This window comes from Passer domesticus, chromosome 16 (genome assembly GCF_036417665.1).
Source record: "Passer domesticus isolate bPasDom1 chromosome 16, bPasDom1.hap1, whole genome shotgun sequence".
NCBI lineage: Eukaryota > Metazoa > Chordata > Aves > Passeriformes > Passeridae > Passer > Passer domesticus.
In genome coordinates this window covers 1,943,054-1,958,716 of record NC_087489.1, presented here as the reverse complement: position 1 = coordinate 1,958,716, position 15,663 = coordinate 1,943,054, and the positions used below count along the sequence as shown (strand labels likewise).

Below are 15,663 nucleotides of genomic sequence, written 5' to 3'. Positions count from 1 at the left end.
TCAGTGCAGGCCTGCTTGGGTAAAGCAGCCCGGGCTGCAGCAGGCAGCCTTGTCTGTCTGCCTGGCTCCAGCCAGAGACCACTGACTGCCTGATTGTTTCCTGGCACGCCTGGAATGACCAATCCAGCTCTGGAGCTTGCTGTTCAAATCAGCTCCAGGCCAAAAGCTGGGCACAGGGAGCTGCTTCTCCTGTACCCATGCAAAGAGCTGCAACATGTGGAGGTTTGGGTTTGGTGTGGGAAATAATAGAGCAGGTGATTGGAGTGATGGACTAAAGTGAGTTGAGTTTTGGATCAATGGCTGAAAATCAGCAGCATTCCTAGTGCTTAGACTAAATTGTGTTGGCAGTTATGGAAGATGCATTGGTTTTGGGTGCCAACACAGAGATTGGAGTAGGGATGTTAGTTGGGAAGGAGCAGTCTGGGCCCAGGCAAGGCAGCAGGGCCTGACACAGCACTTCCAAGGTAACAGTGCCAGGGGCTTCTGGCAGCCCAGGCTATCAGAGCTGCATAGGGCAGATGCTGTGAAACTTGGAGCCCAGAGCACAGGTGCTCCTTGTCCTCTGGCTGCCTGCGAGGTGGCGCTGGCTGGCTCTGCACAGGGCTCCCGAGGAAGGGCTCCAGCTGTACCTTGTCCCACTTGCAGGTTTCCCAGGAGGAGGAGTCATCGAGCTGGTCTCTGGAGCACCTTAGCTGGGAATCCTCTGACCAAGGGCACGCAGCAGCCCAGGCATGGAGAGAGGAGGAGCTGCTGGGCCAGAAGGCTGAGCTTGAGGGCCGACTGGCAGCCACAGAGTGGCTCCAACAAGACCTTTCCAGGCAGCTGGCAGAGACCAGGTAAAGGCAGGAGCTGAGCCTTTTCAGATGTTTTTACATGCCGTGGACAGAATATGGATGAGTTCTCAAGACGAAAAAAGCCACAATGTTAAGGTTATTTTTCTGACGACTAAAGCCAGCAAAGCTCTTGTGAGCCTTGAGCTCCTCTTTGTGCTGCTGAGCAACTCCTGTGGGAAGTCAAAAGCAATCCAGCCAGCCCTGAACTGAGCAGTAGTTAAACCATGCAGATGCTGAGTGAAACCTCAAGTTTCTCTTGGGTTTGGCTCCTTCTTCTGGGCATTCTGGGCATCCCTTGTTCCTTTCTGAGTAGCTTGACATGATCCTGATCTTCAGAACTGAAGCTTCACCTTCAGCATTCCAGGCCCTTACCTTGGCACGTTGGGAGTAGCACGCTGCCATTCAGGGTGAAGCCAGAGGCTCCTGCTGAAAATCTTGAGCCATTTCTGCTTCCCAGCACACTCTTGAGAAGCATGGGACAGGACCTGGAGCTGGTTAGAGAACAGGAGGGAAAGCTCTTTGGAATTCTCAACAGCCTCTGGGGATTCTTGCTGATTGTTGATGGGTAGCCAGCTGCCAAACCGGCCAAGGTCCCTTTGGATGGTCCCTCTCACTATGTCAGGAAGGACAAGTCCCTTGGGCTACTGCCTGCGTGGCCAGCAACACTAAAATAAAGGCAGCAAGTCTACTCCATGACCTTGCAGGAGTTGAAACTGCAATCTCTGCATTCAGCAAGTTGTCATTCAGACAAAGATATTTGCCGATTTTTTACAAGTGCTGCCATGACCATGAGATTTTACTGTCATGCAAAGTAGTTCTGAAGCCTCTTAAATACCGGGTGTCTGGAAGATGATGTGCCTTCATATCCATTATCAAGAGCAGTAAAAAGTCAGGATTCAGCAAGGACAAGAGTGTGTTGTGTCCCCCAGCAGAGCAGCTTGGAAGTGCTGACGGGAGAAGGGCTGTGAGCAGGGGCTGGGCTTTTGCTCGTCGCTCCAGCCTGTTTGGGCACAGCTAGCCAGTGTCATAGGTCAGGAACAGCAACTGAAGGTTTGGCTGTGGAAGCCAAGTTGGGCTGGGCAGTCTGTGCTGTGCCAGGCCATAAGGGAGGCCTGGGCAGTCCCTCAGAAGCCCTGCTCTCTCTTGAAATGGCACAGATGTGCCTTCTCTGGACCAGTTTCCAGGTAACCCATTTTCCATACTCAGGTGTGGGGATATTGAGCCACGTCATCCTGGAATATCCAGCTGTGGGCTTCTGGAGCAAGCAAGTCATGTCTCTCCATATTTGCAACTTGCAGGTCAGCAAAGGAGAGCCTGGAATCCAGGCTGTTTGCTGCTCAGCAGCAGATAGCTCAGCTGGAGATCTCCAGGAACCATCTGGAGGCTCAGGTGCTCACAGTCACACAGGACAAAGAGGTGATAGAAGGTGAGAAACTCGTGTGCTTCGTTTGTGGTGCTGCTCATGCCTAGAGAAGCTAAGCACCTTGTAAATCCACCTCTGTCCACAGCGCATCTTAGGAGTGGTGGGGCTGGAGGCACTGAAGGGGCCTGAGGTCAGTAAAGTCAGTAAAGACTCTGACTCTTGCTGTTGGTCTTGTTTGCAGGACAAGTGAAATGCCTGCAAGGTGAGCTGGAAGCAGAGAGAGCTCTCAGGAAGCAGGAACAGGAAGACACAGCTCAAGAACTCCTGCAGGCACAGCAGCAGCATCACAAAAGCCTCAGGCCTCAGGGAACAGCTCAGCAAGTGGAAATAAAGAAGCTCCTGGAAGACCTGGTAGGGGCCAATATGCTTCTGAATTGACCAAGCCAGCCCTGTGGGTTGGTGTAGCACAAGCAGAGGCTGAGGGTGTGAAAGGGCAGCAGTTCTCTGGCAGAGGCCTCCCACTGCTGGTCCAGACAGCAGAGGCAGCAGCTCAGACTTGGAGGTGCGTGAAGGCCCCCGGGATGGTGCTGGGACAGTAAATGCAGCCACAGCTTCAGTGAGGGTGTAAGAGCAGTTCCAGAGCAGGTTGGGCAGTGCCCACCCAAAGCGTGGCAGCCCAGGGCAGGATCATCCCCGAGTCCCACCTGCCACTGAGCAGATGCCAACGTGGAGCAGATGCCAACAGTGCTGCTGGCTGCAGGCGTGGGAACTCAGTTCCTTTCTTGCTGTGCTTCCATGGTGGCCAGAGGGATTGGCTTTGGGCTGGAAGCCATGGACAGGCCCATTGTCCCTGCTCGTCCAGTCCTTGTGGCTGGGGCATCAGGGAGGGGAAGGTGACACATCCTTTTCTGAGTGCTTGGACTCAATGCTTGGCAAGGTCCTTGCCAACAGAAGAGATTCCACCAGTCTGTGATTCTGGCACCTGCTGAGCCTCCTTTTGAATCCCCTGTCAGGACATGGTTTCTGCAGTACAGAAAGCCATCGCTGTTGTCTTTTCCAGCTGGGGATTGTGGGAGAGATGAAGCTTCACATTTTTCAGCAAGGAGCTTGCCTGGGACTTCATCTTGCAAATTTTTCCTCTCCTCCTCAGGCAAGTGAACGTGAAAGGCATCGTGCAGAGATGCAGGAGATGCTGGAGCAATGGGAAAAAGAGAAGGCAGAGAGAAAGAGGGAGCACAAGGAGGTGCTGTTGGAGATGAGACAGAAAGTAGCCACCCTGCTGGCCCAACAAGAAGAATTAATGAGATTTGAAAATGCCAAGCGAGAGGTAATGATTGTGAGAAGAGAACTGGTGTGATTTTTTGCAAGGCTGGAGCTGTGGGAGATGGCAGGATATGGGGCTGTGTGGAGCATGGCCTCCGTGTCTTTTACATTGAATTAGGGGAGGTGCAAGCTGAACAGGGCTGTCTTTGGCACCAGGAATGAGCCCTCTCTTAGGAAGCCAGGCAGAGACATCAGCTGTCAGCTGAGATTTTTGTGCTGCTCTTGTGCTCTGTTGTTCTAAGATGCACCTCAGGGTATCTTCAGTGTTCTCTTTCTGCTCCCCTTTTGGTGTGTGCTGGTAGGTGTTCCTAGCCTAAGTGAGTTTGGAGGACTTTTCTTTTGTGGGCACGGGGAGGGCGCAGCAGGAGCAGTGACAAGAGCAAAATCTTTTTAAAGACTTGCCTGGGGTATATCTGAACAGTAACCCAGAGATGTCTTCTGGGCTGTGTGTTAAGTCACTTCCTGGGAAGCTGTGTCTCCCCCAGGGCAGGCAGTGGCCCAGGGCAGCAGCAGCCAAGTGCTCTGAGGGCACGTGAGCCCATCCGCCTTTGCCCCTTGCCACACGGGTGTTGCAGGAGAAGTGTGAAGCCCTCTGCTCTTTCCTTCTGTGCAGGTCCTGCTGGAAGAGCAGAAGGAGAAGAGTGCTTTATCAGAGGCACTGCTCCAAACTCAGGGAGAGCTCAGCCGAGCCCGCCAGCAGGTCCAGCAGCTCAGGCAGGAGGTGCAAGAGCAGCAAGAGAAGGGGCAGCTAAGTGTGAGTAGCCAGGCAACGGAGGGCAGGGCAGTGATAAGGGCACAAAAGGCAGCTCCTGGGACTGAGGAGCCAAGGGCTGCCCCAGGCCCTGGGAGCACAGCTCCTGGTAGGCTGCAGAGCTCAGCCCCGGGAAGGAAGGGTTGCAGGGGAAGCAGAGCTGGGTAGAGAAGCCAAAAGAAGCAGCTGAAAGAATGGGATTTTGAGGCAGCAAGTGGAAAGAGCTGAGCCTGAGGGCAAATCCCAGGAAGTTGCTCTGCATTTTGTTGCCAGACCATCAAGGCAAATCTGCAAGCTGAGCTTCAGGAAGCTCGCAGTGAAGTCCAGGCAGCAGAGAGGAGGCACAAGGAAGAGCTGCAAGGCCTCAAAGAGGAAATGAATCTCGTCCTTGCCCATAGAGAGGCTCTACAAAAGCAGGTGAGTGAAAGAGCAGTGGCACTGTAGTCATGCAGTGAGGGGTCTGTGGCCTTCTTGCTTTTCCACGGCGGAGCAGCGGCTGCAGGGGGGAGCCCTGGGGCTGTCTCGTGCTCTGGGGGCTCCATGGCAGCTGCTCTGAAGGACACTCAGGGCTCTGCTGAATGTCAGCTGCTGCTCTGGACAGCTGGGCTCTTCCTCTGCACTGTTGGCCAGCAACCATCAGCATGGATTGCTGCTGGTCTCTTCTTGCTAGCCTTGGTTTGGCAGGTGCTTTTTCCGGTGCCCTTGGTGGTGGGCCACTTAGAGACTGAAACAAGTTGGCCATATCCTTTGTGAATCTGGGGCTCTCAGGACAGAGAGAAATGCAGAGTTGTCCTTTACCTTTGCTCACAGCCTGTGCTGTGGCTGACAGTGACAAGCTGTGGCTGTGGCCTCTGACTGCTTTGTTCTGTTTGATTGGAGGTGGCAGAGTTGACATCTCAGCTGGCAGCCTGCCGAGAGTGCCAGGAAAAGACTGTGCAGAGAGCCCAGCAAGATGTGAGGGAGGCCCAGCAAGAGTCCAGGCAGAAGCTCTCGGAGGTTGAGCATGTCCAGAAGCTGCTGGAGGAGGCAGAACATCGGAACAAGGAGCTGCAAGTGCATCCTGAGTATTTGGAGGGCAAATGGATCCAGTGGGAAGAAGTGGCACGGCAGAATTCAGAATTGCAGGCTTCCGTCAATGCCCTAGAGAGGGAAAAAGCCAGGTAAATGAAAGCCTGTGGGACTCTGAATTGTGGTGAATGGATTCCCTCTTTGCCATCTTTGCACCTGCCAGGGGCTCTGGCAGCATTTCCCAAGTGGCAGATTCTGAACTCTCCATGCAGACACGTCCCATTGCCTGGATGTTGTCTTTCATTTTATTTTTTTCTAAGTGTTCAGTTAGAGTTTTTCTGAAGTCAAAGGCTTTTGGGGTAGCCCATTCCCTCTAGTGGTAAATGTGTTATATAGGTGGGTGTGTTGACACTGCCCGAGCTGCATTGGAAGGAGTTGGATGCATCCATCAGCTCCACCTTGGGTCCTGTAACTTGAAGCCTTTGGGATCTGGATCAGCCTGGCATCTGATGCTGTTTCTGGGCAGAACCATCTTAAGGCCCTGATTGCTGATCTAGGCCAGACTGCCCTCGGAGGCAGCCCAGAAACAAGAATGTCTCTGCTGCATCATTCCTCATCAAATGTGCCCCGGTGCCTGGAGGGAGTCAAGCAGGGTCCCTGCCACCCTGCACAGTCCCAGGCATTTCTGACTGTGCAAAGAATGCAAGAAACAGGAGCAAGGTATGGGGGGCTCCTCCAGCTGATCAAGTCCTGCCTGGCTTCAGTGCCACAGGATTCTTCTTCCAAGAAGAAGACAAAGGAAAGGCAGGCTGCTCCTGCTTGCCTGGAACCTTCTGCATCTTCCATCAGGTTGTGCTCCAAGCCTCTGTTGCCACTTCGGCTTTTCTTTCTCCAGCTGAAAGCTGGATGGGTGCTGGTAAATCTTAGGGAACTTGCCAGAGATCCCCTGGCTGTAGGGTGCTGCTCCTCCTACCTGGATGTGTAAGATGGGGGAAGGAAATGTCTCTTCCATGCTGACCAAAGCTCCCTGCCTTGGAGTCTGGTTAGTGAGAAGAAAATTGTTGCTCTCCCCTAATGTCTTCATTGCAAGACTTTGTTAGGTTTGTATTCACATTGCCATCTCAATAGGAATGTAGGGCATGTAGGCAAGAACTGCCTGTTCTTTCAGGGACAAAAGCAGAGTAGGCACATGCTGGGCTGGGAGTGCAGGGGAAACAAACAGCCAAGATGTTTAGACAAACCTCATCAGAGAGAGCAGTTTTTCTCTGAGGTGCTGCAAGTCCTAAGAGGTTCTAAAATGTGATATCATATAGTAATGAGTTGTTTGCTTCCCTTCTAGGCTGATTCTGACTGTGGAGGAAAAGAACCTGTGCCTCAGAACACTGGAAGAACAGAATCTGGCGCTGAACAATCTTGTGTCTAAGTGTCAATCTGCTCTTCAGGAGACAGAGCAGCTCTCTTCTGAGCATAGAAGAGAATTGATGGCGCTCAACACCCGGGTAAGCTGCGCACTGGCATCCACTTCTCCACAGACACACAGCAGCACCTTTGCCTTGGAGGCCCCAACCCCTTTCCCCTCCCAGCAGCATCCACAGCTGCCCTGTTCTGCCCAGGGCTGCTGCTGCACCCTGAGGCCAAGGCTGGATCTGCTGTCTGCTGCAGAAGATCTCCCCCATCCTCTCCTGGGTCCCATCAGGAGATCTGGCAGGAGAAGCAGCAGCAGACTCCTCTGGAGCTTCTCTGTCCCTCTCTTAGCAGTGTTGTCCCACACAGAGTTGGTGCCTGTGCAGGGCTCTGAGCAATGTGGGGACACAGCCGTGGCTGTGGCAGGCTGGGCAGGGCACTTCCAGCACAGCCAGTTCAGAGCTGCAGCCCAAGGATGCCCATTGCCTCCACTTCCCTGTTTTGTCTCCATTGGTCTCCATTGCAATCCTTGCTTCTGTGCCATCAGTTCTTGGCTTGAAGAAATTTCTCCTTTGTTGTTCACCCTACTGGCCACGCAATGGCCTCAGGCGCAGCCCTGTCCCTGAGGCTCTGTGCATCCATCTTCCAGGCCTGGGCCCTGCTGGAGGCAGTGACGGAGAAGGCAGCTTGCCAAGAAACTCGAGAGAAGCAGCTGGCAACTGAGGAGTCTGAGCTGTGTGTGAGGCTCCAGAGCTCTGAGGAAAGAGCAGAGGCCATTGCCTCACAGTGTCAGGCCATGGAGCTGGAGCTGAGGAAGAGACAGGCTGAGAGAGACAATCTCAGGGCTCGCAATAAGGAGCTGCTGAAACAGCTGGAGCAAAGTGAGCAAGGCACAGCTTCACCTCTCCCACCCAGTGCCCCATGCTGTCTCACCCCTGGGGATCTTACTGATGCCTTAGAGAGGAAAAGGAGAGATGGCCAGAGATGGCCAAGGGGAAAAACAACCATCCGAGATTTATCCATCCAAGTGCCAGTGAAAGCTTTCTCTTGAGAAAGATGCTGTGGCTGGCAGTGCCATCTGGCTGTGCTGGGGCTGATCCCGTGCACAGCTGGTGCCTTTCAGGTGCCATGTCTGTGCTGAGGAGCTGTAGCTGATGCCTCAGCTCCATTGCCCCAATCTCCAGGCCCTGCCAGAGCCTCCAGGCTATTGGCCTCTCTGGAGCAGGGCTGCACAGGCATCCCCTCTCCTTTGTATGTCTTGGATTGATCACTCTGCAGAAGGCCAAGAGCAAACACACGTTCCTATCCCTCTCAACCTTGCCCCTTTCATTCCTGCTTTTTTTCTCTGGTGGGAAGTTGCCTTAATTTCTGTCAGCTTTGGAGCCTTTGTGGTGTAGGGCCTGGCAAACACAGGCCGCTAGAGAAGACAGCGCTGTTGTCTCTGCAGGATGCACATCAGTTTACTTTTCTTTTCCCTTCCTCCTTTCCCTTCCCTCCTGCAGCAATGTTGAGGGCAGAACACCTGAAAATCTCTCTGGAATGTTCCCAGAAGAAAGACACCATTGCCCAAAAGGAAGAGGATGTGATTCTTCGTCACTCTCTGCAGAAGAAACTGGAAAACCTGGAGAAGGAAAGGAACCATGTTCAGGTTGGCAGATGCCACAAAGGGCCATTTCTCAGCTATGTTTGGACCTTGTGTTAGTAGTTCTAAGGAGCACCTTTTTCCCGTTCAACTTTTCTAATTGCATCCTTCTGAATAAGGAGGAAAAGATGTTGTAGTCATGGCAAAGGCAGTTAATGCTGAGGGTGCTACATTTCCTCCATGCTGGGCTTCTGTGCCCAAGAAGCTTTAGTTCTCAATGTCCTCACTGTCTCTGTTGACATTGCATGGTTTGGGGAATTCCCGGTGTCCAAGCCCATGTTTGGATTTCTAAATATCTGGAAAGAGAGGGGAGAGTCACAAGTTTGCTGTTCACAGAAAGGTGTTTGGCCTTGGCCATCTGAGAGCAGCCAGTGGGGAGAGAAGAGAGGAAAGCCAAGTGCTGATCCACATGCAAGGGCACAACTCGTCCTGAGTGGCAGCAGAGAATGACAGACTGATCTGGCCATTGCTGCTCCCAGAGAGGGCAGTGGGGCTCTCGGGGATGGAGCCATGGAACCTCTGCACAGGAGAGGTGGAAAACCACTCCTGTCAGCCCAGCCCCAGGAAAGGAAAGGATGGGGCTGTTTGCTCTTCCCTTCCTCCCTGATGGAGAGCACATCCTCCTGGCACTGCCTGAATCCTGCTTAGCGTGGACTTGAAATCCTGGCTGCAGTTCTGGCAGCTCCTCCCCAAAGGAGCACTGGAGTGGAGCTGCAAGAGGTCAGGGAAGGGCAGAAAGGAAGCTGGGACGGGCTGAGCCAGCTGGGAAAGATGCAGCAACACCAGGGGGCCCAGCAAAGGTCTGCAGCATCCCGAGGGGCAGAGAGAGAGAGAGGGGCAGCCTGTGCCTGCCCCTGCAGCAGGAGTCCAGATCTGGTATGAAAAGCAAACTGAGAGGGAATGAGTGACCCTTTTTCTCCCTGTTTTGCAACATGAACAGGAATTGTACCAGCAGCACATGAGACATCTGGAAAAGGAGAATGAAATGCATGCCCTTGACATGCCAATTCAGCAGAAAATTACACAACTATTGGACACTGAAAAGGAAAACAAGCAAGAAGAATTGGAGAATGGTGCTGCTGCTTTGAAGGAAGGAACAAGTGGGAGCACTCGGAGTGCTGCACTGGCCAAGTGTAAAATTGCCAAAGGGGCTCTGAAGAATCACTTGGCATTCCTGAAGGAAAAACATTGTGTTCAGGCAGACAATGGCATTGACTTTCATTCTACTCCAGTGTCCCTGAATTATTCCAGTGATGTTTCCCATGAAGAGGTGGGTCTCTGTCCCTGTCAGTGCAGGCCTGCTTGGGTAAAGCAGCCCGGGCTGCAGCAGGCAGCCTTGTCTGTCTGCCTGGCTCCAGCCAGAGATCACTGCCTGCCTGATTGCTTCCTGGCACTCCTGGAATGACCAATCCAGCTCCAGAGCTTGCTGTTCAAATCAGCTCCAGGCCAAAAAATGGGCAGGTGGATGTGGTGCTTCTGTGCCCACAAAAGGGGAGGCAGCACATGGGGGTTTACATTGGGTGTGCAAAGGAATGGAGCAGATGAGCAGAGTGATGGACTAAACTCTCTCGAGTTTAGTATTGAGAGGCTGAACAGCAGCTGCACTGCTGGTGCTCTGAGGATGCTTTCCATGATGGAGATTTCTGAGGGACAGCTTTTGTGGTCTTTGAAATATGGGCATCATCTCCTCTCTGAATACCCAGCAGGCTCTTGGAGCACAAGAGGAGCAGCTGTTTCGTGGCTCAGGGACCAGCCTGGAACCTAAGGAGCCAGTTGCATCAGCAGAGGAGGAAAAGAGAGAGAGGCCTGAATTCTCCACTGTGCCCAGGAGAAGTGGCGAGCAGGTAAATTGGGCTTTTGCTGCCTCTGCAGAGCCTCAGGCTCCTCTGGAACATGGCACGTTAGCCCAGGCAGCGCTTTGGAGACCTCTGCTTGTTCCCTTGCCTCTCCCTGTCCCTGCTGTGGCACACCCCTTTGTTTCTTCTCTCTCTTGTGGCAGCCCATGGCTTTCACAAGGGCACCTTCACTCCACTGCCTCCCTCCCTGGCCCCGTGTCCCTGCACACACACACTGGCCTCTCTTGCACAGCCCCCAGCGAGAGCTTTTTGCCCCCAGTGTTGTCTGGTGCACTTCAGGGTCTCAGAGTAGGGATCTCCTTGCCTTGATGTCCAGAGGTCCTTTTGCTCTGTGTTTGCTGAGAGTTTTCTGTGACCCTCTCTCCCATCCAATCTGCAGGTGGAACCTGACAGGAGAATCAGAGCTTTTAGGAGAATGTTCCTCCCAGACTACTTCATATTCCCTGTCCACGAGTCTGCCCATCGAAATTGGTCAACTTTTGAAATAGAAGACTCCTTCAGTAGCTCAGGGGAGCAGCAGCCCTCGTGCTGATGCACAGCCTGTGGAGAAGAGGGTCAGTGGCTTTCCAAATGTGTGCTTTGGAAAGCAGAGCTGGGTTCCTAAATCCCATTGGAAGTCTCTCTAATAGACCTGTGGTGGCTGAGAGGTGGACGTGGGAAGGGTTTGCCAGCCTTGAACTGGACTTGTTGATCTTCTGAGCTGTGTTGTGTCTGGGAGCCTGTTCCTTTCCCCTTGCCCAAGGGCAGAGTGTTGCTGAGGGCTGGAGTTGGAGGCTGTGTGTGCCCCAAGAGCCGGTACCGTGGGGCTGCAGGTGCTCCTGGCAGCGTGGGCTTGTCTGAGCCGGGCCTTGTGCCTCTTTCAGGTGTCCCTGCTGCAGTCACAGCTGGCCCAAGACCGACAGCACCACCTGGAGAGCTGTGCAGGGAGCAGGCAGGAGACACAAGGTGCAGAAGGGACCTCCTTGCTTCCTGAACATCTCAGAGAGGAGCCAGCTGGATGCAGTTTTAGACGTAGGCAGTAGTTTATGTTTAAAGGTGGTATAGTATAGGATAGCATAGGTAATAGTAATTGAACCTTTATACAACTGTGTTCCATAGGATGAAGGATATATTGATAGAGAAATAAAGAGTTTATTCTGATCACAATTAAACTAAAAGATCTTTTTCAGGCTTATTTACTGCCCAGTACAGAGACCTGTAACTTCCAGTATAGTGCATTATATCTGAAACAACATTGAAGCAATTCCAGTCAAGCCAGCAAAAACCAATTCTTAAAGATTGATGCTACTCACCCAAACCCATGACCATGGGCAAACCTTTCTCTCAGTCTCAAGGCGTGACCTTGAGGAGCATCCTCACTCCAGGGAGGAACCTGCAGAAGGGACACATGTGCCATGCACCACTTTGGTGAGGGCAGGAGAATCCTGCCATGTGAGGAGGTTTTTAATTTGTCCTTAGGAAACTGCAGCCTGTTTTTTCTCGGAGTCACAGAATCTCAGGCTGGGGGAGGCTGGAGGCACCTCTGGAGGTCACCTTGCCCAGCCCCTGCTCCATCAGGGCCACCCAGAGCCGGCTGCCCAGCATGTGTCCAGGTGGCTTTTCAGTCTCTCCAGGGATGGAGGCTCCCTCACCTCCCCAGGCACCTGCACCAGTGCTCAGCCACCCTCCCAGTGCACAAGTGTCTCCTGAGCTCGCAGGGCCCCTCCTGTGTGTCACTTTGTGCCCAAGGCCCCTGGAGCTGTCCCTGGCCCTGTCTCCTCTGCAGCCTCTCCCCAGGTTTTTATCCCCAGGGATGAGATGCCCTGAGCCTGCTCTGCTCCAGGCTGGCCAGTGCCAGCTCTCTCAGCCTCTCCTCATGGCACAGATGCTCCAGTCCCTCCATTGCCTTCACGGCCCTGTGCTGGACTCTGTCCAGCCTGTCCCTGTCTCCTGTACTGGGCAGCCCAGCTCTGGGCCCAGCACTCCAGGGCTGGCCTCTCTGCTGTGGAGCAGAGGGAAAGGATCCCCTCCCTCTGCCAGCTGAGACACAGCTCCCAGTGCAGCCCAGGACGCTGTTCTGCACTGCTGCAGGAGCACACTGCTGGCCCATGGGCATCCTGGTGTCCAGCAGAACCCTGCCAAACCTCAGTTTTCCAACTGGGTGGCCCCCAGCAGATACCGGTGCCTGTGGTTCTTCCTTCCCAAGGACAGGACTCAGCACTTGTCATTGAACTGCCACCCTTGTTGAACTGTCCCTCTGAATGGCAGCACTCCTCTCTGGCAGATCAGCCACTCCTCCTGGTTTGTGGGAGGGCACAGCCTGGCCCCATCACCCAGTTTACTAACAAAGGTGTCAGAAAGGACTGCACTCAGCATTGTCCTTCCAGGGTCCACCACTAGACTTTGTGCCACTGATCACCAGGGTTCCAAGAAGGTACATTCTGTGCAAGGAGTCTTTGCTTCTATGTACAGATTCAGAAAGAATTGGCAGGATTTACAACAGGGATTTCAGCTCCATATCTTATGTGGGAAAAAATGGAATGATCCCTCTCACTGGTGATGGGTAAAGTGGTCCTGTTGTGGGTGGCAGTGGATGTCACCTGCACAGGAACCGCCAGACTGGTGGGACATACAGTGGGAAGGAGCACTCTGAGGGAGGTAAAAGCTGGTCTGTAGAGATCATTCAAAGACTATTCTTCAAACCATACAAGCCTCTGTTTTGTGAAGATCAGGAACAATTCCTAAGCAAAGGCTAAAGCTGCAATTCGGTGAGTTCCTTTACCTCCTTGGTCAATTTCTCCATTAATTGTGGGAATCCATAAAATCAGAGGGTTTTGGGAAAGCTGTGAAAGGCAGGCCTCAAAGACAGCAGAACTGTGATTAGAGCTAAGCAGTGGCCAAAAAATAAGTTAGCAGAAAAATTATGGAAAAAGTAGAAAAGTAAGGACAAATGGACAAATGTATTAACACTTGTCTAGAATAACTGCCTAATCTGCAGAAAAGTATATCTAGCAAGATATTAGGGAGTTCTTAGCTTAATAATGGAGCTCTGTGCATTGTGTTTTAAGGCTTAAAAACAGGTATTGTATTCATAATAAGCAAGCAAGCAAGCAATGTTTTAACCGAAAGTACGTGTGCTTATAGTGGTTGCATAGAACTACTGTCAATATGCTTTTGCTTTTTGTGATTGGTCAAAAAACTTATAAATTAAGTAGTAACCTTTAGTTCTTGGTCTGCTGCCTGAGATGTGAGCTGCTGGCATCTTCCCATTGCCATAACCATGTAATGAGACTGATGCTGGAAAATAAAATGGCTCAAGACACGTTCCTAGCAATCCCGTCCCATTCTTGATTTGTACATAGCCCCCCAGCCGGCAATATTAATGATAGCAGATTGTTCTGGTTTAAAAGACAGATGTCTTCCAAGAAAGCTGGGAATCTCCCAGGAATGGAGAGATAGCCCCCTCCTTCCAAATTAGTGTAACTTGAAATTACAGGGCTTCCAGGCAAAGATATGGGAAGAGGAATAACAGTTCTTTACTAGAATATATACCTATATAAATATGTGTGTGTGTGAAGAAGAGAGAGAAACCAGCAGCACCCCCAAAGCAGCCCCAGACTCTTCCCAGCTGCTCAGCAGCTCTGCCTTTGCTGTAGTTATGGCCTCAGCCGGCAGCGAGCGCGCTGCGCTCCCGGCCAGGCAGAGTGGCTGCAGTGACTCTGCCCTGGCTCCAGGGGGTGCTGCTGGCCCCGCGGCTGCGAGCCCTGAGCCGCCCCAGGGGTTAACGGCAGCCTCGGGGACACAGAGGAGCTGGGGGGCTGCTTTTCCCAGCTTCTCACTGCTCTCTTGCACTATCCTGGCCATGGCAGCTCTGCTGTGGCTCAGCCAAACAGCACCTGGGGCTCCCTCTCTGCAGAGAGACAGCGAATAGCTGGGGTGGTCCCGTTTCCCATGAAGCACCCACGCAGATGGTGAGGGTCTTCTTGGCCATGGCGAGTGTTGAAAAGTTCCATCAGCCAGCAGCTGCTGCAAGCAACGGGCTCACCTAAGGGTGGTAAGGAGAATTCTGAAGCAGGGCCGTGTCCAGCACCAAAAACTGCCCAAACTGCCCTGCTCCTAGCATGGCCAGCTGGTTCTTCCCTCAACAAGCCAGTGCCCAACCCAGCCCTCCCTCCTTGGAAGTTTCCAGTGGAATGAGAGGGTCATTGGTCAGTTCTTTTGCATCTCAATTGCCCCATGGGCAATTCATTCCCCATGGGCGTCAGCTGCCCTCTCCTCGCCACATCTCCCTTTTCAGGAAACAAACGGCAGAAAATTCACCAAAATAACCACCCCAAACACACAACATCTTCCACCCTGAATTTTTTCCCATACCAACATGTTACATCAAACTTTGACTTTTAAACTATATGCATCCATACATACATGCAGATATGGAAGCAGGCACAGTGTCTTGGGCAATTCAACCCAAAATAATGGTCCCCTGGACACATCCATTGCATTTATCCATCTTTCTGCATCGACCACCAAGTGCAACCCGGTCCCTGAGCAAAGACAGCCCCACGGATGGGTTTGTCTTTTCTTGAGGCAGAATTAATCCAAACCATCTTTCCTAGCATACCTCTCATGTGCACCACCAGAACCTTGTCACCACCTGCTGTGCACAGGGGTTTTCATTGGGTATCAGCTTGGTTGGTGGAATCTCTGCTATTAACTAACCATGTAGCCCTTGCTAAATGCAGCTCCCACTGCTTCAGGGTCCCATCCCCCCATTGCATTCAATGTTTTTTTGAAGAGTTCATTGCACCACCCTGCTTTCCTGGCAGCTGGTGCATGGTAGGGAATGTGATATACCCACTCCATGCCAGGTTCTCCAGCCCAGGTGTTTATAAGGCTGTCCTTGAGATGAGGCCAATTAGTTGGACTCAATTCTCTCGCAGGCACCATGCCTCCAAAGGACCTGCTTTTCAAGGCCCAGGATGCAGTTCTGGGCAGTGGCATGAGACACAGGCTAGGACTCCAACCATCCAGTGGTGGCTTCTACCATGGGGAGCATGGAGCACTTGCCTTGGTGGGTTTGAGGCAGTGTCATGTAGTCAATCTGCCAGGCCTCGCCATATTTCTGCTTGACCCATGGCCCCCCACACCACAGAGGCTTCACCCGCTCAGCTTGTTTGATGGCAGCTCACGTCTCACAATCCTGGGTAACCTGGGAGATGCTGTCCATGCTTAGATCCACCCCTGGGTCTCGTGCCCACCTATAGCAGGTGTCTCTGCCCTGATGGCCTGAGGCATCATGGGCCCATGGAGCTGTGAGCAACTGTCCCTTGTGTTGCCAATCCAAACCTATCTGTAACACCTGGATTTCTGCAGCCTCATCCACCTGTTCATTCTTTCAGTGCTCCTCATGAGCCCAACTCTTGGGCATGTGGGCACCCACATGACAGGCTTGCACAGGCAGCTTCTCTTCCCGAGTGGCAATGTCTTGCCATTTGTCTGTAGCC

At 52.7% G+C, this 15,663-nt stretch overlaps 1 protein-coding gene across 1 annotated transcript in view; it reads left to right on the top strand.

Moving 5' to 3' along the window:
- Positions 1 to 11,337, top strand: part of LOC135282291 (centrosome-associated protein CEP250-like) — a 43,513-nt gene extending 32,176 nt beyond the window's left edge. The window contains exons 19-32 of the mRNA XM_064391922.1: positions 646 to 836; positions 2,132 to 2,259; positions 2,438 to 2,607; positions 3,347 to 3,523; positions 4,133 to 4,273; positions 4,544 to 4,705; positions 5,150 to 5,430; positions 6,618 to 6,777; positions 7,332 to 7,563; positions 8,185 to 8,330; positions 9,265 to 9,594; positions 10,028 to 10,168; positions 10,560 to 10,734; positions 11,044 to 11,337. Coding sequence (XP_064247992.1) covers positions 646 to 836; positions 2,132 to 2,259; positions 2,438 to 2,607; positions 3,347 to 3,523; positions 4,133 to 4,273; positions 4,544 to 4,705; positions 5,150 to 5,430; positions 6,618 to 6,777; positions 7,332 to 7,563; positions 8,185 to 8,330; positions 9,265 to 9,594; positions 10,028 to 10,168; positions 10,560 to 10,712 — 2,412 coding nt within the window. The 3' untranslated portion in view covers positions 10,713 to 10,734; positions 11,044 to 11,337. The remainder of the gene's footprint in view (positions 1 to 645; positions 837 to 2,131; positions 2,260 to 2,437; positions 2,608 to 3,346; positions 3,524 to 4,132; positions 4,274 to 4,543; positions 4,706 to 5,149; positions 5,431 to 6,617; positions 6,778 to 7,331; positions 7,564 to 8,184; positions 8,331 to 9,264; positions 9,595 to 10,027; positions 10,169 to 10,559; positions 10,735 to 11,043) is intronic.
- Positions 11,338 to 15,663: the final 4,326 nt, after the last annotated feature.